We start from the raw sequence: 24,165 nt of genomic DNA, 5'->3' as shown, positions 1-24,165 counted from the left end.
CTGGCGGTGGAGGGGGCTGCGGCGCATGCGTTCGCCCCACCTTAGCGGGGAGCCCGAGCTTGTTGCTAGGGCAAGCTTTGAGGGGGCGCGGGCGGAAGGAAAAAGACGTGATCGCGCCTGCGCGCAGGGTAGATCCTGGGAGGAGTGAAGGGAGGTTGGTGTGTGGCGCGGAAAAGGCGGGAATACGGGCTGCTCAGCTTAGTAACCGGACAGCCTGGCCTTGGGCTGCCAAGTTCGAGGAATCTTTGCCGGGTAATCTGTCACATCCTTTCAGCAAACTGAGGCCTTTTACATGACTAAACCCACCTGACTCTCGCAACTAGCTGAAATTATTTCATAGGCACAAGGTGGCAGCGCTGGGTCAAAACCAGGTGTTTTCCAAAGCCAAGGTACAACCCTGCGGAGAGCTGCAGTAACCCAGGCCCTAGGACAGTGATGGCGAACCTTTTGAGCGCGGCGTGTCAGCATTTTGAAAAACCCTAACTTAACTCTGGTGCCGTGTCACATATAGAAATTTTTTGATATTTGCAACCATAGTAAAACAAAGACTTCTATTTTTGATATTTATTTTATATATTTAAATGCCATTTAACAAAGAAAAATCAACCAAAAAAATGAGTTCGCATGTCACCTCTGACACGCGTGTCATAGGTTCGCCATCACTGCCCTAGGACAACCTGTATCCTAAACTAAGAATCCACAAGGAAAAATCCCCTGAACCTCCCAAACCAACCTACTCTTAAGATTCCCACCTCATCTAATTCCCAATAAACACACTGGGCAGCATTGGGGGGGGAAAATCCTTTTATTTCCCCCCACATTTTTGCTCTCCACTTTCTGTAACATCTCTTCCAACTCAGAACCAAGGCCCAAGAAGTTGATTCACACCTGGAGAGAAAGAAAATAAAAAAACAGAGCAGGTGAGAGAGCCCTTGGGGGAAGCTCTGGCATTGCTGCAGAAATTGAGGGAAGAACAGAGGAAGTGACAACCAGAGACAGGGACAAGCCCTCCTCCCAGCTGGGATGGCCTCCGGACCCCAGGAAGTATCCCTTTTCCCGTCTGCTCAGATCTAGGGAAGGCCTGGTCTCTCTCCTCCACTCAGCCAGCTTCTTCCTCTCAGCACCAGTGGCCAATGGCCTGCAAGTGTCAAGTCATAGCATCTTAGCCTGGCATCGCGGTGCCTCATTTCCTGTCTCAAGTAGGTGGCTGAAGCAGTCAGGCACAGCCCTAAGCAAAATAAGCAAAAGCTGTGCCCTAGCCAGTTTCCTCAGTGGATAGAGCATCGGCCTGCGGACTGAAGGGTCCGGGTTCGATTCTGGCTAACAGCACATGCCCAGGTTGCAGGCTCGATCCCCAGTAGGGGCCGTGCAGGAGGCAGCTGATTAATGGTTCTCTCTCATCATGGATGTTTCTATCTCTCTCCCTCTCTCCCTTCCTCTCTGAAATCAATAAAGAAATATATTTAAAAAAAATAAGCAGCCAAACCGGTTTGGATCTGTGGATAGAGCGTCGGCCTGCGGACTGAAAGGTCCCAGGTTCGATTCCAGTCAAGGGCATGTACCTTGGTTGCAGGCACATCCCCAGTAGGAGGTGTGCAGGAGGCAGCTGGTCGATGTTTCTCTCTCATCGAAGTTTCTAGCTCTCTATCCAGCTCCCTTCCTCTCTGTAAAAAATCAATAAAATATATTTAAAAAAAAATAAGCAAAGTTGATCTTGAATGTCCTTCCCTGGGCTTAAGCTGTTTCTACTATTCCCACGGTTATGTCCTAAGGCACAGCAGCCAGCTGAAGCTAAGAACAATTTAAGAACTGGATGCAGGATATATGACTCTCAAATTGAATGAGAACCACCGAACGGTGAGAATATTTTACAGAAACATTTTTTTTCCTCAATGAGCTGATACACAAACTAGCTAGCCAATACGTTTCCCACTCCCTGCCGCTTTTGTGTTCCTCGAGGATTCTGTTAGCAGAATCAACTTTCTCTAAAGGCAGTGATGGCTAATGGAGAAGAGAAAGTGCATGTAAAGTGCTGTGGCACATGGTATGTGCCCAGTAACAGGCATCATCAATCAATTCTTTTGAGCTGTTCAAGATGACTTTTACAAAATTTGAGTCATAAAACTGGATATCAGAATTTCAGGGCAAAAGCAAGACAAACATTATTCATATCCAGGACACATCATCAAATCCGAACCCTCTTAATTCACCATTGTTACCAAAAAGCTTCTTGGATGTGAACTAGATCTATGGGTGGATCTTAGTATCTAATTGTTAATGGAAAGAAGTTAGTCACAAAAGAATATGTATGATTCTATCTTCATAAAGTTCAAAAATAACTAAAACCAAATCATATTGTTTAGGAATGACTCTATGTCAGTTACAATTCCCACTCCCACCCCATCCCCCTGTTCTCACAGGACTGGGGCAAAGAACCTTACCTGAGAACAAGACAGGAACCAGACCAGTGCTCTCAGAGCCGGGTTCTAGACCAGTAGGACTCCCGACGAGGGTGGAAGCACACAGCAGTAAAAAAGCAAAGAAGGCCACAGAAGAGAAGCAGGAAGGAGCCCAAAACCAGCAGCCTGGAGCCACACAGGGCCAGCTCCTCCTAAGGGTGGGCACAGGGAGGGACGGAGAAATGAATGAGACAGGGAAGACAGAGAATCTTCCCTTAGGAAGACATCTTACCCCCAGCCCGAGGCTATGGCGAGAAGCCTCCACGGAGGAAAGGGCTCTCCACATCCAGGGAGCAGCTAGAAGGGACACGTTATTTCTATACAAGCTAATTGTCTCATGGTCTACAAACTGCCTTCTTGCCCAACATTGAACCTCCTAATAATGACTCTATGAGAGTTCACTACTATCCTCATTTTAAAAACGTGCAAGCAGGGCCCGGTCTGGAAACCGAGATCTCTGATTCCAAGCTCCCAGTGATGCTCCTCACCAGGGGGTTTGCAAATGCGAGGGAAGAGTATGCAGCAGCCTCCTAACTGTTCTCTCTCCTCCACTCGGCCAGTCTCTTCCATCCAGCACCACTGGCCCCATGGCCTGCAGTGTCAGGCCATAGCATTTTAGCCTAACGTTGCAGTGCCTCATGGTCAGGCTCCCGCATCTCTCCTGCCTCTTCCCCTAAGTCATTCCTCAGTCCCTCATCACTTTTCAATCTCTAGGCCTGTGCTCATGCTGGTCCCTTATGCCTGGAGTGTATTTCCTTTTTCTTGAACCCCCTCTAGTGCATTATCTGCCCAAATATTCCTCATTCTTCAGGGATCAATCACTCTGACAGGGCAGAACAAGCCTGGGCCTGAGAGTCGGAAGGCCTAGGTTGAAGTCCTGCATCTGCTGCTTAAGTAGTTGTGTGGCCTTGGGCAATTCATTCCCTCTCTCTGAACCTGTTTCCTCATCTGTAAATGGGATCATAACAGCTACCTCAAAAGATTATTTAAAATGAGATAATGAATCTAGCCCTAACCGGTTTGGCTCAGTGGATAGAGGGTGTCGGCCTGCGGACTCAAGGGTCCCAGGTTCGATTCCGGTCAAGGGCATGTACCTTGGTTGTGGGCACATACCTAGTAGGGGGTGTGCAGGAGGCAACTGATCAATGTTTCTCTCTCATCGATGTTTCTAACTCTCTATCCCTCTCCTTCCTCTCTGTAAAAAATCAATAAAATACGTTTAAAAAAATAAAAATAAAATGAGATAATGAATCTGAAAGCACTCTGTTAGAACTACTGTGCACAATTCCCTTTCTTAAATGCCACCATCTCCGTGAAACATTCTCTGAAAATGTTCAAGTTAGAGTCAATTGCTCCTTGCTCTGTTTGAATAGTACTTTGCTCATATCTCTATGCTAACAATTAGTTTATTCTGCCTCTCAGTCCAGCTTCTGAATTCCTTTGAGGGAGAGGTCATTTTTTTTGTTATTTAAAGACGTAATTAATAGTAATAGCTGCCATTTATCAGATTTCTATTACGTACCAGACATTGTACTAAGGACTTTACATTCATTCTCATTTATTTGTTGGAATCAGGAGACAGTGTCATGCTTTCCATTGTACAGATGAGGAAGCTGAGGCTCAGAGAGACTCAGGTGCTTGTTCAAGGTCACAGCCTCCCAGTCAGTATTACAAAGCCTATGTTTTATCTACTGGGTAAAATTGCCTTCAAGCCCTGGCCGGTGTGGCTCAGTTGGTTGGAGCATCCTCCCTTGCACCAGAAGATCGCAGGTTCAAGTTTGATCCTATTGGGGCCTGTACAGGAGTCAACCAATCTATGTATCTCTCTCACATTGACGTATCTCTCTCCCTCTCTCTCTCCCCGCGCCACCCCCCCCCCCGGCCTTAAAAAAAATTGTCTTCAAGATACAGCATGCAGCATGGAAGTCTATGAAACCCTGACAACCTGAAGCTCTTACCGAGGTGAGCAGTTTGGTGAGCGCAAGGCCTTCCTGGCTCCAGACCCGGACACAGTCCTCAGCCATCCTAGGGCTCAGGGTGGCATTTCCTACTCCTTCCTCTGAGCAGGATATGGGTGGCTGGCTGGACGGCAGGAGTCCTGGGACAGCACTAAAATACAGGCAGATCCCTGGGGTCCTTTCTGTGGTCACCCTGGCTGTAATGAGGACCAGCTCTCCTGCAGAAGGTCCTATGAGGAGCATGGGAGAGGAGATGGAAGAAAATGAAGGGTAGGGTGCGAACCATCCCTTGTCAGACTTCTATTCATTTCAAAGGCTTCCTACAGTTCCAGGTGTTTTAGCACTGGTTCTATTCAATGAAGTACTCTATACACCAACATTTACATCAATTAAAAATGAAAATAAGTAGGTACTAATATAAACAAAAATTAATTTAAATTAGCTTACAACCAACAAAACAAACACATCAGTATTTACAAGGTTGCAGTGAACCGGGGATAGATACACATTGTCAATGTCAGTTTGTATAAACTAGTTCATCCTTTTTTAAGAAAGCAATTTTCGCCAAAACCGGTTTGGCTCAGTGGATAGAGCGTCGGCCTGCGGACTGAAAGGTCCCAGGTTCGATTCCAGTCAAGGGCACGTACCTGGGTTGCGGGCACATCCCCGGTGGGAGATGTGCAGGAGGCAGCTGATCGATGTTTCTTTCTCATCGATTTTTCTAGCTCTCTATCTCTCTCCCTTCCTCTCTGTGAAAAGTCAATAAAATATATTAAAAAAAAAAAAGAAAGCAATTTTCCACTAGGTATGAAAATCCATTAAAAGGTTCACATCTGGCCCTGGCTTGTGTTTCTCAGTGGTTAGAGTGTCAGCCCACATACAGAAGAGTCATGGGATTGATTCCCAGTCAAGGGTACATACCTGGGCCACAGGTTCGATTCCCCGGCCCCGGTTGGGGTATGTGCAGGAGGCAACCAATCCATGTATCTCTCTCACATTGATGTTTCTCCCCGCCGCCCCATTCCAATCGTTCTAAAAATCATTGGAAAAAATATCCTCAGGTAAAGACTAACAACACAACAGAAAAGGTTCACATCCCATTTCAAATTAGTGGAAAAATAGCCTATTCGGTTAATGGCCGTGGGACAATTCCATTTGTGAAAATAGCTTAGACTCTTATCTCACACTATAAAATTAAGTCCAGATATATTAAATACCTATATAAACAAACAAGCAAACTAAAAAAAACCCCAAAACTTAAGTAAGTATTAAAATAAAATATGGAAAAATATTTTCTAATTTTAAAGTTGGGAAACCCTTGCTAAAAATGTCTCAAAATCTAGAAGCCTGAGTAAAGAACAAGAGCAATAAACTTAACCTCATAACAAATTGAAGGCTTTTATATAATGAAAGATAAGTTTGAAAAACACATACAAGAGTGCTTGCTTGGCAGCACATATACTAAAACTGGAACGATACAGAGAAGATTAGCATGGCCCCTGCACAAGGATGACATGTAAATTCGTGAAGCGTTCCATATTAAAACACACACACACACACACACACACACGAGCCCTAGCTGATTTGGCTCAGTGGATAGAGCATCAGACTGCAGACTGAAGGGTCCCGGGTTCAATTCCAGTCAAGGGCACATGCCCAGGTTGTGGGCTCCATCCCCTGAAGGGGGTGTGCAGGAGGCAGCCGATCAACAATTCTCTCCCACTGATGTTTCTATCTCTCTCTCCCTCTCTCTTCCTCTCTGAAATCAATAAAAATGTTTGTTTAAAAACACACACAAGAAACAGACTGGTTAAAAATACCTATAATAGATTTAATTGGCAAAAGGTTTACTAGCCAGAATACATAAAGACCTAAAAATCAAGAAGATAAAGAGAACGAAAGATAAGCAAAGAAAGTGAATAGGAAGTTCAGAGAAAACATGAAAATGGTAAATAAACTTGTAAGAAGATACGCAACCTACTAATAATCAGGAGAAAATAAATTAAAACAAGTAATTTCTTTGCCCATTAAATTGGTAAAAATGAAAAAGAGTGATAATAACAAGTTATTGAAGATTTGGAAAAATGGCCACTCTCAATTTCTGACATCTTTTAGGAGACAACTTGGCTATATCTGTTTCAATTTTAAATGGGTACAGGGAGGGACTAAGAAGATGCCTAACAAACTGTTAACTTGACAGGGGAGTTAGGAGGACTTTTACATCTGCTTTGTAACTTCTATTAAAGAGAGTACTCAGGGTAAAAAAAAAAAAAAGGGGGGGGGGGATCCATATCCTTTGACTCAGTAATACCACTTGTAGAAATTATTCCTAAGGACAGATTCAAGAGAAAAATACATACCAAATATTTATTGTGATTTCATTTTTAAATGCCAAAAAATAGGAAACAATAAAGATGTTTAACAATAGGGAAAGCATTAACAAATGATGGCCTTACCACTAAATGAATCACTTTACACCATTAAAATAATAATGCTGGAGAAACCAAGATGGCGGCATAGGTAAACACCGGAAATTGCTGCCTCCCACAACAAATTCAAAGTACAACTAAAAGACAAAATGGACGTCATCCAGAACTACAGGAAGGCGGGCTGAGTGGAAATTCTACAACTAGAAGGAAAGAGAAAAGCACACTGAGACTCAGAGGGGCTGCGGAGGTGGAGTGCAGAGGTACGGAGGCTCAAGCGCAGGCGGCAAGGGCTGGCGACTGAGGACGCGGCTGTCTTTTTAAATCGGGTGGGAGCCACAAGCCCCTGACTGCTCTGAACTCCAGTTCCGGGTGAGTCTCTGGGGACCTAGACTCATACGGGGAGAAACTGGACTGTCTGGCAGTGGGCAGAACTTGGGACTCGAGGGCGGCTTTCCTTCAGAGGTGCTTGCAGCAATTACCGGAACACTGAGACTCGGGGCCCCTTAGGGCAGGGCTGAGGACCAGCCATAGCTGCTTGCTCCACCCTGTTGATCCCGAGACCCCGCCCCACCCAAGCTGCGGCAGAGGCTTTTGCATATGAATGCCCTGGCCCTTTGCAATCTGAAAATTACCTAACAAACTGCAGCTGGGCCAGTCAGACACAGAACTTCCAAGAGAAGGCCCAAGGCCCCATAGCAGCTTGCATTGCTTCACAGCTGGGCCTCATTTGGACACCTCCAAACCCCAAACAAGGAAGGGGAATCTGCAGATCTCTTCGTAGCTCCTGCTGGGTAGCCTCAGGCAGAGGCTAAATTAGCACCTCCTTAGATCCAAGAGCCAGTGTACCCAGTGGTCCAGAGCGGGACTATCCAGATTACAACACCTCAGATCCATAAGGGACACACTCAGGGGGCAGACTCAGTGAGCACCAAAGCCCCATTGAAGCAAGTCTTGCCCCATAAGGGTGTCTTCAGCACAGAAGTTCTCCCACTGTAGACACAGCTCTCACAGCCAATAGGCCTGGAGGTCAATTCCTCTCAGTGATACCTACAACAATCAAGACTTAACTACAACAAGACTGTGCACAAAGCTCACAAAGGGGTGCACCAAGAGTGTCCACCTCAGGTAATTGGGGAGGCTGAGCCACTGGGCCCTATAGGACACCTAGCACACAAAGCCACTCTATCGACACAGCGAAGCATAAAAAATGCAGAGACAAAGAAAAAGGACACAAATGACAGAAATGAAGGAAAGCAAATGACTGGATATAGAGTTCAAAACCACACTTTTAAGGTTTTTCAAGAACTTTCTAGAAACCACCGATAAATGTAGTGAGACCCTCAAGAAATCTAGTGAGACCCTCGAGGTTATGATAAAGGACCAACTAGAAATTAAGCATACACTGACTGAAATAAAGGATATTATGCCGAGTTCCAATAGCAGACTAGAGGATCGCAAGAATCAAGTCAAAGATTTGAAATACAAAGAAGCAAAAAACACCCAACCAGAAAAGCAAAATGAAAAAAGAATCCAAAAATATGAAGATAGCATAAGGAGCCTCTGGGACAGCTTCAAGCACACCAACATCCGAATTATAGGGGTGCCAGTAGAAGAGAAAGAGCAAGATATCGAAAACCTATTTGAAGCAATGACAGAAAACTTCCCCCACCTGGTGAAAGAAATAGACTTACAAGTCCAGGAAGCACAGAGAACCCCAAACAAAAGGAATCCAAAGAGGACCACACCAAGACACATCATAATTAAAATGCCAAGAGCAAAAGACAAAGAGAGAATCTTAAAAGCAGCAAGAGAAAAACAGTCAGTTACCTACAAGGGAGTACCCATACGACTGTCAGCTGATTTCTTAACAGAAACTTTGCAGGCCAGAAGGGAGTGGCAAGAAATATTCAAAGTGATGAATACCAAGAACCTACAACCTAGATTACTTTATCCAGCAAAGCTATCATTCAGAATTGAAGGTCAGATAAAGAGCTTCACAGATAAGGAAAAGCTAAAGGAGTTCATCACCACCAAACCAGTACTATATGAAATGCTGAAAGGTATCCTTTAAGAAGAGGAAGAAGAAAAAGGTAAAGATACAAATTATGAACAACAAATACACATCTATGAACAAGTGAATCTAAGAATCAAGTGAATAAATAATCTGATGAACAGAATGAACTGGTGATTATAATAGAATCAGGGGCATAGAAAGGGAGTGGACTGACTATTCTTGGGGGGAAAAGGGGTGTGGGGGATGCGGGAAGAGACTGGACGATAATCGTGCACCTATGGATGAGGACAGTGGGTGGGGAGGGAGGAGGGTGGGGTGGGAACTGGGTGGAGGGGAGCTATGGGGGAAAAAAGAGGAACAACTGTAATAATCTGAACAATAAAGATTTAATTTTAAAAAATAAAATAATAATGCTTTTGTTTTTTGCACTAATACAAAAAACACACTGTCATAAGTGAAAAAAGAGAAATACAAACCAGTATGTACACCGTAATTACAATTGAGAAATGTACATGTAAAATTCTATAAGGGAACTCCCCTTTCTTCTGTGTTCCCCAGATCAAATCAGTCACCCAGTCCTGTCAATCTCACACTTCTGACATCTCTCTCAAATCAGTCCCCTTCTTTCACAGCACTGTCTTAGCTCAGTTTTTCTCATCATCTTTTTATTGCAACCACCTCCCAACTGGTCTTCCTGAATCTGGACACATTTCTTCCTGGCAGTCAGTCAACAAGTGTTATCTTTTTAAAAGAACAACAGAAAAACAAAATCTTATTTCCCTGATTAAAATCTTTGAGTTTGCACAATGTACTAAATAAAGTCCAACTGCCTTGGCTTGACACATGAGCCCCTCCATGGGATTCTGAATGCTTCTTCAGGCTCATTACCTGCCACACCCTCAATAATCCTTTCCCTGTACCAGCCAAACTAAACCCTTGGAAGCTTCTGAACATGCCATCATGGTCCCCATCTGTATGTCTTTGCATACGCTCTTCCCTCTGGCTGGAAGGACATCCGCATAGCCCGGCCTCAAACCTCAGCTCAGGTGCTGTATCCTTGGAAAAGCCTGCCTTCACTATCCATGCTTGATAGATTTCTGAGTACTCCCACTGTACCTTGTGTTCTACTTCACACAATGAACGTTATTTATTTACTAGAGGCCCGGTGCATGGATTCATGCACATTGAAAGGAAATTAATTAGAAGAAATATTTTGCAGGTTGGGGAGGGACTGTAGGAGGGCTCCAGGGCATGTCCAGCCCATCTAGCCCAGTCCTGATAGGCCAGACTCCAGCAGCAAGCTAACCTACTGGTCGGAGCGTCTGCCCCGATAGTCAGTGCACGTCATAGTGACCGGTCAAAGGGTTGAACAGTTAGACACTTAACATATTAGGCTTTTATACACATAGATGTTCACATCTGTATCCTTGCTAGATGGTGAACAACTTGAAACAAGGGTCCATGTCTTACAAATCTCTGTATTTCCCATGCTTGGTACATCATAAGTGTTCATTTTACTTGTTTATTTATTTATTCATTCATTAAATGTTTTTATTGATTTCCAGTAGGTGTTCATTTTAAATTTTGTCCAAAGTAATCTTTAATATTATTACTTTGTTTCTAGTCATTATTTTCTAAAAAAGTCTTCTTTGCAGAAGCAAAAATTGACAAACTGATCCAAAAATTCATATGGAAATCCAAAGAATCCAGAATAGCCAAAACAATCTTTAAAAAGAACAACGTTGGAGGACTCATATTTTCTGATTTCAAAACTTACTACAAAGTTATAGTGATCAAAACAGTGTGGTACTAACATAAGGATAGACATATAGATCCTGGAATAGAACTGAGAGTCCAGAAATAAACTCATACATCTATGGTCAACTGATTTTTTTAAAAAATCCTCACCCAAGAAGAAGTTTTTATTGATTTTTAGAGAGAGGAAGGGAGAGAGAGAGAGAGAAACATCGATTGGCTGCCTTCTGTACGCACCCTGACCAGGGATTGAACCCATAATCTATGTATGTGTTTTGATCTGGAATCAATCCTGCAACTTTTCATGTACAGAAGAATGCTCCAACCAACTGAGCCACCTGGCCAGGGCATGTGGTCAAGGGTACCATGACTACTCAATGGGGAAATAAGAGTCTTTTCAACAAAACATGATGAGACCACCTGCAAAAGAATGAAGTTGGACCCATCCTCATACCATACATAAAAATTAATTCAAAGTGGATCATAGAACACTGGCTGGTGTAGCTCAATTCGTTGGAGTGTCGTCCTTTATACCAGAAGGTTGTGGGTTTGATTCCCAGTCAGAGCACATACCTGGGTTACAGGTTTGATCCCTCCTGGCTCATAGGTCGACACTCAACCACTGAGCCACACAAGTCGGGCCATCTCCCAATTTTTTAGATAAGGAGCCTGAGGCCAAATCTCACACAGGAATTAATGGAACCTACCGACTCACTCTCACTCATTGTTTTCTTAGAAGACTTTAAGCGCTTTGGATGATATCTAATTGTTTACTGTATCCTCCATAGCACATAGAGCTGTGTCACACACATAGCAGCACTGAAGACATTAGTTTAACGCAGTGGTTCTCAACCTGTGGGTCGTGACCCCTTTGGCGGTGGAACGACCCTTTCACAGGTGAGAGAGCAGCAGCAAGAGCAGGCCTCCACGGGGCAGATGAGCAGGAGGGGACTCACCTGAGGGATGCCTAAGACCATCCTGCATATCAGATATTTACATTACGATTCATAACAGTAGCAACATTACAGTTATGAAGTAACAACGAAAATAATTTTATGGTTGGGTCACGACATGAGGAACTGTATTTAAAGGGCCAGAAGGTTGAAAACCGCTGGTTTACCTGAACAGAACATGCTTCTTAAACATCCCTGAGAAAAAGCTGCCTCTATGAGGAGACGGCTGGAGGAATGAAGAGGGATGGCAAAGAACATTAGGTCAAATCTAGCCCATGCCATCACACCTCCAAGAATAGAATCAAAGAACCCCAGAGCTAGAAGGGGAGAGAGAAAACATTTATAGAGAACCTACCCAGTGGGCATCGTTTTCACTGTAAGTATCTAGTCCTCATTACAGTAAGAGTGACTAAGGGATGTGCCTAAGGCAGGGGTGGGCAAACTTTTTGACTCGAGGGCCACAATGGGTTCTTAAACTGGACCAGAGGGCCGGAACAAAAGCATGGATGGAGTGTTTGTGTGAACTAATATAAATTCAAAGTAAACATCATTACATAAAAGGGTACGGTCTTTTTTTTTTTTTTTTTTTTTTTAGTTTTATTCATTTCAAACAGGCCGTAGTTTGCCCATGGCTGGCCTAAGGTCACCAGGTTGGTGAGTTGAGAGGCAGGCCCCACCCCTGAGTGTTCTGATGTCCAACCCCCACAGTCCTCCATCTCACCTTTCAATCCCATCTGACTACCCCGCACCGTGGCTTGAAATGTCTGGGTCTTGTTCCTGCCTGGACCATCTCCGAAGTTCAAGGTGGTCAGCAAGCCCACCACGTGGGATCCATGCGACGTCCCTGTGGCTGTCGCGGTCGTAGGGCACAGGGTCAGCTGGCCGAAAGATCTCAAGAAGGAGACCCAGTCCTGTGTGCAAAAGGAAGGTGGGAGAGGTGAGAGAGCAGCAGCAAGAGCAGGCCTCCGCCGGGCAGATGAGCAGGAGGGGACTCACCTGAGGGATGTCAGGGCTGCGCAGGCCAGTCCTGTGAGTGAGAAGGAAGCCGCCAAGGCCCAGGCCAGAGAGGCCAAGAAGCAGCAGGATCAAAGTGGCACAGACCAGCGGTGGGTGGTGGGCCAGACAGAGATGCAGGTTGTGCCCTGCCTGACAGCTGCCCATGGGGAGCAGAGGGGTCCGGGCCTCCACGGAAAACCTGCTGGAGGACAGGAAGGGAGAACTGGGCAAGAGCCTGCCAGGCAGAAGGCACTTACCCATTTTCCTCAAAGGAAAGCTAAAGCAGCCAGGAGACCAGGGCCGCGCCCACCACCACGGACAGTGGCAGAGCCAGGACAGGAATCCAAGGCTCTTGACTCCAGGCGTTCACCGCCCTGCACCACTCAGCGAATGTTTGCTGCATTTAATTTCTGAAGCAATCAAGGCGGAAGTGGGGAGCAAACTGTGCTGGAAAAGGGAACCCGAAAAGGAGCATTCTTAAAAGTAGATATTCAGGAAACAGCTGTTCTGGGCCTAGGGTTTGGCTGCGGAACAGCCAATAGCCCAAAGGAAGCGTCTGACGAAAAGAAACCCACTTTGAGGTCAAACCGCTCCGCTTGAATCCTCCCCTGCCCTTCCATGGCCACGTGAGAAAACTCAGTCCAACTCTGGGAGGTTAGCATATGTGCAATGGGAGTGCTAGCCCATGGAACCAGGACTGAACGTGGCAGATAGAAGCGGTTTGCATAATACGTGGCCACGCAGGAGCTCAACAAATGTCCACTTCTTTTCTATTTTTTTCTGTGTCATATTTATCTTCAGGAAAGGTGAGGCAAGGCGGAAACGGAGGCGTGCGGACTCGAACACGGGAGTGGCGGGGCCACGGTCTGAAGCCCGGCCCCGCTTCCAAGCGGAGTGCTCGTTCCCAGGCGGGAAGCGACAGCCTGATGCCAAGGAACATCTGGAAAGGGGCGGAGGGGAGCAGCGCGCCGGGAAAGTGCAGGTGTCACCACGCTCAGCCCCGGCCCGGCCTCCCCTCCCGGCGGGTTTGCAAAGGGGGGGAAGCAGGAGGGGAGGGGGCAGAGCTGCGGGTCGGGGCCGCTGCTGCCCCGGGCCTCCCCTTCCCCAGCGCCCCTGCAGGAACTCTACACGCGCATCCCTGCCGGGTCCAGCAGCGCCGGAGCGCCCGCCGCCCGCTCTCACCGCTCGGAGCCGGCGGAGGCCCGCGCCCCCCGCGACGTCACGCGTGGAGCCGGGAAAGGGCGGGCTCCGCGCCCCGCCCCCACCAGCCCCCGCGGCGGGGATTCGCATGCGCAGAGCCCCCGCGGCAGCCGCCTGGCCTCCAATCCGGGCAGGGCTGTACCAAGAGGAACGCCGGCGGAGGGGCGAAGGGGGAGGAACTGACCCCGCGGCCGGTGAGCGGCGGGAGAGAACCAGGGCGCTAGTCCCGGAGACATTGCGAGAATTGCAAACGCTCCCCCGCAGGGGCCGAGAGGGCGCCACACCCGCGGGTCTGGCCGCCCGCGTTTTCCGGTGGTTCGGCAGCCCCCCCTCCCCGCACAGTAGCACTGCCCAGCCGCGCCCCGGCTCGGGCTGAGGACGCGGTCCGCCCGGGGTGCGGCCAGCCGGGACTCTAGGCTTGCGGGCGGGTTCAGGTTCCTTCCCTGCAGCCTGATTATGTTGACCGTCTCCGTGTCAGGTCTGCCCTGGCTTTTAGGGACTCCTTAACGCAGAGGGTCCTACAGGCTGCGATAGACACGATCGCATTTCTGTTCTGCCCGCGTTTCAGAGTTCTGCCTGCCGAGGTCCGTCCGTCCGACGTGAAATAACGGGACGCCGGGAGCAGGACCCTGTATGCAAACCCCGGTTCTGTTCGCCGCTGCGTAAACCATGACCAGGCTCTGGTGGGGGCTGAGTTTATCCTGTTAAAGAGGGTGTTTCTGCCAGTGCATTTTTCCGTGGGAAGCTGAGACACAGTGTGGGAACATGAGCCCAGGGTTCGCTGAGCACAAAACCAGCACCGGACGAACACTGTTGCAACAGAACCTGAGTATTCAACTCAGGCTTCCTTACGGCAGAGACCAGGCCCTATCTGCACCACCACCTCCACACGTTTATCGTACAGAATCCTCTCATAGGTGGTAAGATGACACTTGGCAAGGGTGCCGAGGCCATTCTGGGGGGACAAACAGTCTTATTCAACAAATGGTGTTGGGAAAACTGGACATCCATGTACAAAAAGACGAAGTTAAACCCCTACCTTTACAACATATACAAAAGGTAATTCAAAATTCATGGAAGAACTAGATGTAAGAGCTGAAACTATCAAACTTTTAGAAGAAAACGTAGGGGGAAACCTTTATGGCATTGGAGTTGGCAATGATTTCTTGGATATGACACCAACAACACAGGCAACAAAAGGATAAACTGGATAAATTGCACTACATCAAAATTTAAAACTTCTGTGCATCAAAGGACACAACAGCCAATTGATGATTCTCTCTCATCATTGATGTTCTTCTCTCTCTCTCTTCCTCTCCCTTCCTCTCTGAATCAATAAAAAATAAAAAAAGAGTAAAGGTACATTACAAGCTCAACAAACTTCAAACAGTATAAACTCCAAGTAGGATAAATTCAGAGAGACCCACACTAACACATTATAAACAAACTGTCAAAACCCAAAACTAAACAGAAAACCTGGAAAGCAGCATAAGAGAACTAACCAGTACAAGGGATTTTTCAATAAGAAAAATGCTAATATTTCATCAGAAGTCATGGTGGTCAGAAGTCAGTGGGGATAACATACTTAAGTGCAGAAAGAAAAATCTGTCAACCAAGAATTCTATATCTCGCAAAATTGTCCAATAATAAAGGAGAAATTGAGACTCCCACATAAACAAAAGCTGAGAGAGTTTATTACTAGTAGACTTGCCCTATAAGAAATGCTAACGGGAGTCCTTCAGGCTTAAGTAAAGGGGCACTTTTACTTAAAATTTATGAAGAAATGAGGACTACTTATAAAGGTAACTACATAGGTAAAATATAAAAGTCAGTATTGTATTTTAGGTTTTGTAACTCTTCTTTTTCCTATAGGATTTAAAAGACAAATGCATAAAACAATAATTATAGATCTATCTTAACACACAATGTATAAAGATATAATTTGTGACAATCTATATATATAAGAGGCTAATATGCAAAGTGTCCCCTCAGGAGTTCCACTGGGAGACCGGAAGTTCCATTGCTCCCTATGATGTACACTGACCACTAGGGGGTGGTGCGGAACGAAGGAAGGCCCTGGCCTGTAGCCAGAAGGCCCCTTTGCCCTGATCACTGGCCAGGCCTAGGGATCCTACCTGTGCACAAATTTCATGCATTGGGCCTCTAGTAACAATATAAGGGGAGAGACAGTGCTGTATAGGAACAGAGTTTTTGTGTAGTATTGAAGCCAAGTTGGTGTTAATTAAAAATAGGTTGTTATTATTTTGAGATGATAATTATAATTCTGAAGGAAATCAATCAAAAAATAATTATAAAATATACAGAAAAATGAAAAGGGAATCAAAATTGTACATTACTGCCCTAGCCAGTTTGACTCAGTGGATTAGAGCGTTGGCCCATGGACTGAAGGGTCCAGGTTCGATTCTGATCCAGGGCACATACCTCGGTTGCAGGCTCACTCTCCTGTGTGGGAGGCAACCAATAGATGTGTCTCTCTCACATCTATGTTTCTCTCTCTGTTTCTCCCCCTCCACTCTTTCTAAAAATTAATGAAACAATATCCTCAGGTGAGGATTAACAAAATATTTTTTAAATGGTACATTACTAAAAAAATCAAACATTAAAACAATAATGGAGGAATGAGGATATGACAGACAGAAAAAAAGAACAAATAGCAGAAGTCCTTCCTTATCAGTAATTACTTCAAATGTAAATGGATTAAACTCTCCAATTAAAAGGCAGAGTTTGGTGAAATGGATTTTAAAAAGAAAACATCTATATGCTGTTCACAAGAGAATCATTTTAGATCCAAAGGCACAGAGAGGTTGAAAGTAAAAGGGTAGAAAAAAGATATTCTATGCAAATCATAACCAAAAGAGAAGAGGGGTGGTTATACTAATATCAGACAAAATAAACTTTAAAAAAATATATATTCTATTGATTTTTTACAGAGAAGAAGGGAGAGGGACAAAGAGCTAGAAACATCGATGCGAGAGATTGATCAGCTGCCTCCTGCACACCCCCCACTGGGGATGTGCCTGCAAGCAGGGTACATGCCCCTGACCGGAATCAAACCCCCCCTGAGTCCGCAGGCCGACGTTCTATCCACTGAGCCAAACCGGTTTGGCAAAATAAACAATTTTTGAGTCAAATATTGTTTCGAGATACAAAGAAGGAATTATATATTAATGAAAGGGTCAATTCATCATGAAAATATTACATTTATAACTCCATATAGGGTGTCCCAAAATTCACACAAGAAGTAATTTTGATAGAAAACACAGGTTTATAATTAAAAATTGTAAATTTTTTATTGATTCTTAAAGTATACAGTATAGGGTTATGTATGGAATAGCACATCGGGTAAATGGCCTCCACGGCTTTGCTGGCACATACGAAAAGCCGTGGTCTTCATTGGTCTTCATTGTCCCTGCTCCTGGGCCATACTTGGTAATGCTTATCAAATTGAAGGGATTGAAATCAAAGGGCAACAGATATTAGAATCTGATTCAATAACCAAGTAAAATTAGGCTTTTATTTTTTGTTGTTGTTGTTGTTAATGCTTATGCAAAATTCAAATCTTGTGTGAATTTTGGGACACCCTATACATACCTAACTATAGAGCCCCAAAATATATGAAGCAAAAATGGAAAAAAAAAAGTTGAAGGGAGGAAAAAACAGTTCTTTAATAATAGTTAGAAATTAGGTATATAAATGTTTAATCACTATGTTATAAGCCTGCAACTAATAATATTGTATGCCAACTCTAATTGAAAAATACATTTTTTTGTTAATTCTCACCAAAGGATATTTTTTTCCATTGATTTTTTTAGAGAGAATGGAAGGGACAGATTGAAGTGGGGGCGGGAGAGGAACATCGATGCAAGAGAGACACATCAATTGGTTGCCTCCTGCATGCGCCCCATAAGTTCCAATCCTGGTCAGGGCACATACCTAGGTTGTGGGTTCAATTCCTGGTTGGGACACATGTGGAAGACAACCAATTTCTCTCTCTCTCTCTCTCTCCCCCCCTTCCCCTCTCTCTAAAATCAATAAACATATCCTCAGGTGAGGATTTGTATATAATGGAACTAGATAGAGGTAATGATTGCACAACATTCTAAATGTACTTAATGCCATTAAATTGTACTCTTTTAAATGGTTAAAATGGTAAATTGTATGTTATATGTAATTTACCACCATTTTTGTTTTATTTTTTACCACAATTTAAAAAATGAGTTTATTACTTTTCCTTTTTTAAAATATATACATTTATATATATATATATATATATATATATATATATATATATATATATATATATATATATATATATTATTGACTTTTACAGAGAGGAAGGGTGTGGGATAGAGTGTTAGAAACACTGATGAAAAAAAAAAAGAACAGAAACACTGATGAGAGAGAAACATCGATCAGCTGCCTCCTGCACACCTCCCCACTGGGGATGTGCCCTTGACCAAGGTACATGCCCTTGACCAGAATCGAACCTGGGACCCTTCAGTCCGCAGGCTGACGCTCCATCCACTGAGCCAAACCGGTTAGGGCTTACCTTTCCTTAATATATACTCCTGTTACTATATCTTCACCTCAGGTAACCGTATCACCATCCACCCAGTCTCCCAAGCAAGAATCCTTAGTCAGCCTTGACTCCACCCTCTCCCCTTCCCTGCCACATCCCATCCAACATCAAAACTGTTTTGGGAATCCTTTGTCTCCTCTCCATGCCCGCCGCCTTTGGTTACCCCAGGCTCTCATACTCTGTCATCAGGACTATTGCAGCTGTCTCCTCACCCTCCTCACCGACTCCAGTTTCTCTTCCCTTCAACTCATCATCCAGGTTGCCTCCTGAGGGAGCCTCCTAAAAGAGTGGACTCTGCTGCTCTACTAAAGACTTCTGTTAACTTCGGGACAAAGTTCTAATTTCTGGTCCATATAAGATCCCTACAACCTAGCCTCAATCCTCCTTTCCAGCATCATTTTTCACTCCAGCCACATAAATGTCTTTCAATTCTAGCTATTCCACACCACCATATTTTATTTTTTTAAATATATTTTTTATTGATTTCAGAGAAGAAGGGGGGGGGGAGAGAGAGAGAGAGAGAGAGAGAGAGAGAGATCAATGATGAGAGAGAATCATTGATCGGCTGCCTCCGGCACACCCCCTTTTGGGGATTGAACCCCCAACCTGGGCGTGTGCCCAACCTGGGCATGTGACCTACTGGTTCATAGGTGGACCACTGAAGCCCGCCAGCTGGGCAACACTGCCATATTTTTAGGTAGAACTCTCCTCTCTTTGTGAAACACACTGACTGACTTCTACCTGTACACACTTTATCTTTCTTCAAGACCAACCTCAAAGGTCACAGCCTCTATCTGTTTCCCCCACTCTCAGAATTGAACCTCCACCCCCATCATGTCTTTGCAACATTCCATCCATTATAGTACAGAGCACCCTGCATTTTAACATTCTTGTAGAAAGTCTATCATCTTTGGATTGTGAATTCCTGAGAGGCAAAGACTGTGTCACATCCTCCTCATCTCTATAACCTCAACACTCAGCAAGGTGCCTGGCACGTGGTAGTCTCAAAATGTTAGTGAGTTTCTTCTCCCATTCCCCTCAGCAGCTGTTCTAAATCTCTGCCATTCTCTGCAAATCCTTTACCCAACCTCTGAAACTGTCAGCAGATGACCCCACCAGAAAGAGTCCATCACCCATGAAATCCTTTAACTTTCTGCCCTTGCCACACACCCCTGCACCCCACGGACACATTTCATACATATACACCCAAACTTTCCTCCTCGCGGCTGTTTACAGAGGAAGCTCTGTCCCTCCTCCAGCTCACGGCCAGTTCTTTCACTGTGCGTCAGATGCCCTCTTATCGCCTCAGTGCTTCCTCAATCATCCCTCTCTCCTTTCCCACCTGTATTCATTCAACAAATATTCACAGAGCAACTCTGTGCGCTTGGATGCTGGAGTTATAATGGAGAATGCGTTAGGTAATGTTCCATACCTCATAGAGCTTCCATTGTAATGAGAAATGTAGACAAGTAATTTTGCAATGGATATGGAGGAAATGAATACGAAGATGTAGGGAATAAGAGACAGGTCACTTTATTAATTTTTGTATCCCTCACCTAAGGATATGTTTATTGAAATTTTTAGAAAGAGAGGAAGGGAGGAAAAGAAGAGAGAGAGAGAGAGAGATCAGTTGCCTCTCATATGGGCCCAGACTGGGGATTGAACCCACAGCCTTTTTGGTGTATGGGACAACACTCCAACCAACTGAGCCACCTGCCCAGGATCAGGCCACTTAAATGAGGTCAGAGAAGGTGTTTTTGTGACGGTGACCTTTGAGCACATGCCTGAAGATGCGAGTGAGTTTTCTGCATGACAGTGTAGAGCAGTGGCTCTCAACCTGTGGGTCGCAACCCCTTTGGCGGTCGAACGACCCTTCCACAGGGGTCGCCTAAAACCATCCTGCATATCAGATATTTACATTACTATTCATAACAGTAGCAACATTACATTTATGAAGTAGCAATGAAAATAATTTTATGGTTGGGTCACAACATGAGGAACTGTATTTAAAGGGCCAGAAGGTTGAGAACCACTGAAATAGAGGCTATAATTTTTTAAAAGATCAATGAAATTAAAAGTGGTTTCTTTGAAGACATACACACATTTGAAAATCCTTTAGACAGACTCATCAAAAAAAGAGAAAGAGTCCAAATAAATAAAATCAGAAATGAAATAAAAGTTACAACTGATACCACAGAAAAACAAAAAATAAGAAACTATTCTATACTAAAGGCCCCGTGCAGAAAATTTGTGCATGGGTAGGGTCCCTAGGCCTGACCAGCGATCAGGGCTGATCTGTGGGGTACTGGCAGGGTGATCAGGGGTTCCCTGCTGGCACCTGCCTTGGCTGGCCTGGGGCCTGTGGACTGGGGCAGCTCCTGCACTGAGTATCTGCCCCCTGGTGGTCAGTACTGGTCACAGCAACTGGTTGTTTCACTGATGGTTCCATTGTTTGGTCAATTTGCTTTTATTATGGACTAGGGGCCCGGTGCACGAAATTCGTGCACTGGGTGTGTGTGTGTGGGGGGGGGGAGTGTCCCTCAGCCCAGCCTGCCCCCTCTCACATATTGGGAGCCCTCAGGCATTGACCCCCATCACCCTCCAATCGCAGGATCGGCCCCTTGCCCAGGCCTGACGCCTCTGACAGAGTTGTCAGGCCTGGGCAGGGGACCCTCATTCCCCCCCATCACTGGTTCTGCCCCCAGCCCAGGCCTGATGCCTCTGGCCCAGGCATCAAGCCTGGGCAGGGGACCCCCAAACCCCTCCGATTGCTGGCTCTGCCCCTTGCCCAGGCCTGATGCCTCGGCCAGAGGCGTAGACCCCCATCACCCTCCGATCGCCTGATCGGCCCCTTGCCCAGGCCAGACGCCTCCGCCAGAGGTGTCAGGCTTGGACAGGGGACCCCCATCTCCCCCCGATCACTGGCTCTGACCCCCGCCCAGGCCTGAGGCCTCTGGCCCAGGAATCATGCCTGGTCAGGGGACCCCCATCTCCCTCTGATCGCTTGCTCCACCCCCCACCCAAGCCTGACGCCTCTGACCTAGGCTTCAGGCCTGGGCAAGGGGACCGTCATATCCCCCCAATCCCCGGCTCAGCCCCCCGCCCAGGCCTGATGCCTCGGCCAGAGGAGTTGACCCTCATCGCCCTCCGATCACCAATCACCGGATCGGCCCCTTGACCAGGCCTGAGGCCTCCAGCAGAGGTGTCAGGCCTGGGCAGGAGACCCCCAGCTCCCTGCGGTTGCAGGCTCCGCCCCTGCCCAGGCCTAACGCCTCTGGCCTAGGCGTCCGGCCTGGGCAGCGGGGACCCGCAGCTGCAGCGGCCCCGCGATCGTGGGCTCCGCTTTAGGCCCAGGCAAGGGACCCCTAGCTCCTGGGACTGCCAGCTTTGACCGTGCCCAGCTCCCATCGCTGGCTCCACCCCTACTTCCTGTTATCACTGGCCAGGGCGGCAAAGGCGCCTGATTCTCCGATCATGGCTGGGGGGTAGGGCCGCCTTTGCCCTGCCCCCCAGCTCTTAGCTCCCCCCTGGGTTTCCGATCACTGTCAGTGGCAGGGGGCTTCTTCCTGCTTTCCCTTTCGCCTCCCTGCATTGTGCCTACATATGCAAATTAGCCGCCATCTTGTTGGCAGTTAACTGCCAATCTTAGTTGGCAGTTAATTTGCATATAGCTCTGATTAGCCAATGAAAAGGGTATCATCGTACGCCAATTACCATTTTTCTCTTTTATTATATAGGATAATAAAAGCCTAATATGCAAATTGTCTCCTGGACTTGGAGTTCGACCGGGGGTGGGGCCAGCCAGTCAACTGCCTGAGGCCCCTCCCCCTGGTGAGCTCTGCCCCTGATCAGCGCAGGGCAGGCTGGCCAACCTCCTGTGACCTCTCCCTCCCAACCAGCCCCACCCCCTGAAAAAAAAAATGAAGAGGAAGGAATACTTGGTGTTTACATTTGTAGGGAAGCAGGCCTGCATCACCTTCTAGGCCAGCGGTTCTCAACCTGTGGGTCGCGACCCCTTTGGGGGTCGAATGACCCTTTCACAGGGGTCACCTAAGACCATCGGAAAACACATATATAATTACCTATTGTTTTTGTGATTAATCATTATGCTTTAATTATGTTCCATTTGTAACAATGAAAATACATCCTGCATATCAGATATTTACATGACGATCCATAACAGTAGCAAAATTACAGTTATGAAGTAGCCACGAAAATAATTTTATGGTTGGGGGTCACCACAACATGAGGAACTGTATGAAAGGGTCGCGGCATTTGGAAGGTTGAGACCCACTGATCTAGACTCACTCCACATACTCTCAGAACTCACAAAACTCTCAGAGACCATGGGACCTGGGAAACAAAACCCTTCTGTTTTCTCCTCAGGAGCAGCAGGCCTAGAAGCATTTTCCCCTTGCCTTTCTCTGCCTGGCCCAAGTCCCAGCTCCCAGTACGGAGCCCATACCTGAGGCAGCTCCACTTACTGCTCCTCCAGCGCCAGCTTCCAGTCAGAGGCAGCGCAGCGCTGAGAAGCCGGAGGTCCCCCAGATTCCGCTGTGATCAGGCCAGCTTCATTAAAATAAACTTTGATCCCGGAGGAGTTGTTTCTGAAGGTGCTGTTGTGTACTTATCACAGTTCCCATGGCTACAGGCTCACAGTGAGAGGGAAAGGGGTATACATCAGCAGCACCCTGCAATAGGACTTTGACCTTGTAGACAAACAGGCAGCAGGGCAACCTTTCGAATGACACTGCATGAATAGCGTTTAGAATTCTGAATGACTTAAGTAGCAAAGAACATTAAATAAAACATTACATGTGAGAATGTGTTCTAATCCTTGGTTCCGTTTAGGTACTTAACAGTTAACCATTCATAACAGTATTAACCTTTTCATCTAATAGGGAAATCATCTAACCAAAAGGTTGCAAACTGGCATCTCTCAGGCCAAATCAAACCTGTGGGCCTCTTTTATATCATTTCAGAGTGTTTAAAACTTGTTTGGAGTCAACTTTAAAAAAATCAGTATCTTTCAGTGGGGAAAAAAAAAAATCCAATTTCCAGTGTCAATGCCCTCCCATAAAAGGCTACCCAGAACACAGCCAGAATTGAACAAAGTTGGGCTTATTGACTCATTGCAGTAAAGGTGACCACACATTATGGGAAACTGTGGGGCATCTCAGTAAGAGCATGTTATAAATGACTTCTTGCCCAGCCGGCATGGCTCAGTGTTTGAGTGTCCACCTATGAACCAGGAGGTCATGCTTCGATTCCCGGTCAGAGTACATGCCCGGGTAGTGGGCTCAATCCTCAGTGGGGGTATGTGCAGAAGGCAGCCAATCAATGATTCCCTCTCATCATTGATGTTTCTATCTCTTTCCCCCTCTCCTTTCCTCTCTGAAATCAATAAAAATATGTTTTAAATTAAAAAAATAAAAAAAACTTCTTACAGGACTTGAGCTTGTGTTAGGTTTCTGGGAAGGATTCAAGAAAAGGAGCTATGCTCTAGTTTTGATGTGAGGAAGTCAGGATAGTTTTATGATGTAATATCTTAGAAATATTTATCTAAAAGTGGAAAGGAAGGAGCAAGACTAAAGCTACAATTGATAAAGGAGCAGAAGTGATTTAAGTTACCAGGATGGGGGCAGTTGGTCATTTCTGTTGTTTGGATAATGTTCTTTTGTCTGTGTTCAGACATGATGACAGAGTGGTCTTATTTTTATCTTGATCCCTCACAGTCATAGAGTAGCCTTGTCTCTGTGATGTTGGTGTTCTGCAAAAATGCGTTCATCAAAAGAAAAAAT

General features: G+C 45.9%; 1 protein-coding gene and 1 non-coding gene across 9 annotated transcripts; one reads left to right on the top strand and one right to left on the bottom strand.

The window, feature by feature from the left end:
• Positions 1–786: 786 nt before the first annotated feature.
• TMEM219 (transmembrane protein 219) lies at positions 787–22,967 on the bottom strand. 8 transcript variants are annotated; one of them, XM_059692340.1, is made up of 6 exons: positions 22,830–22,967; positions 12,565–12,766; positions 12,290–12,479; positions 4,418–4,647; positions 2,442–2,611; positions 787–888 (listed from the first exon to the last, which is right to left on the bottom strand). In XM_059692340.1, the coding sequence occupies exons 2-5, from the start codon at positions 12,727–12,729 to the stop codon at positions 2,474–2,476; spliced, it is 723 nt and encodes a 240-aa protein (XP_059548323.1). In that variant the 5' UTR covers positions 12,730–12,766; positions 22,830–22,967; the 3' UTR covers positions 787–888; positions 2,442–2,473. The 8 variants fall into 8 exon arrangements, with proteins under 8 accessions (XP_059548323.1, XP_059548322.1, XP_059548326.1 ...); XM_059692339.1 differs by having other exon boundaries at positions 12,565–12,763; positions 22,830–22,966; XM_059692343.1 differs by having other exon boundaries at positions 22,849–22,938.
• Positions 5,856–5,961, top strand: LOC132233883 (U6 spliceosomal RNA). The gene has a single exon (XR_009452737.1). It is a non-coding gene; the product is annotated as a U6 spliceosomal RNA (small nuclear RNA).
• Positions 22,968–24,165: the final 1,198 nt, after the last annotated feature.

The sequence above is a fragment of the Myotis daubentonii genome, chromosome 4, assembly GCF_963259705.1.
Source record: "Myotis daubentonii chromosome 4, mMyoDau2.1, whole genome shotgun sequence".
Taxonomy (NCBI): Eukaryota; Metazoa; Chordata; class Mammalia; order Chiroptera; family Vespertilionidae; genus Myotis; species Myotis daubentonii.
Note: the sequence above shows the minus strand (reverse complement) of the source record. Positions and strands in the feature narration are given on the sequence as shown.

Coding starts and splice junctions, on each gene's coding strand:
- TMEM219 (XM_059692337.1), bottom strand. CDS start 12,825: ATGGGTAAGTGCCTTCTGCCTGGCAGGCTCTTGCCCAGTTCTCCCTTC. Junction 4,648..12,289: donor TAGTCAGATGGGATTGAAAG/GTGAGATGGAGG, acceptor TGCTCCTCATAG/GACCTTCTGCAGGAGAGCTG. Junction 2,612..4,417: donor TCACCAAACTGCTCACCTCG/GTAAGAGCTTCA, acceptor GCCCACCCTTAG/GAGGAGCTGGCCCTGTGTGG.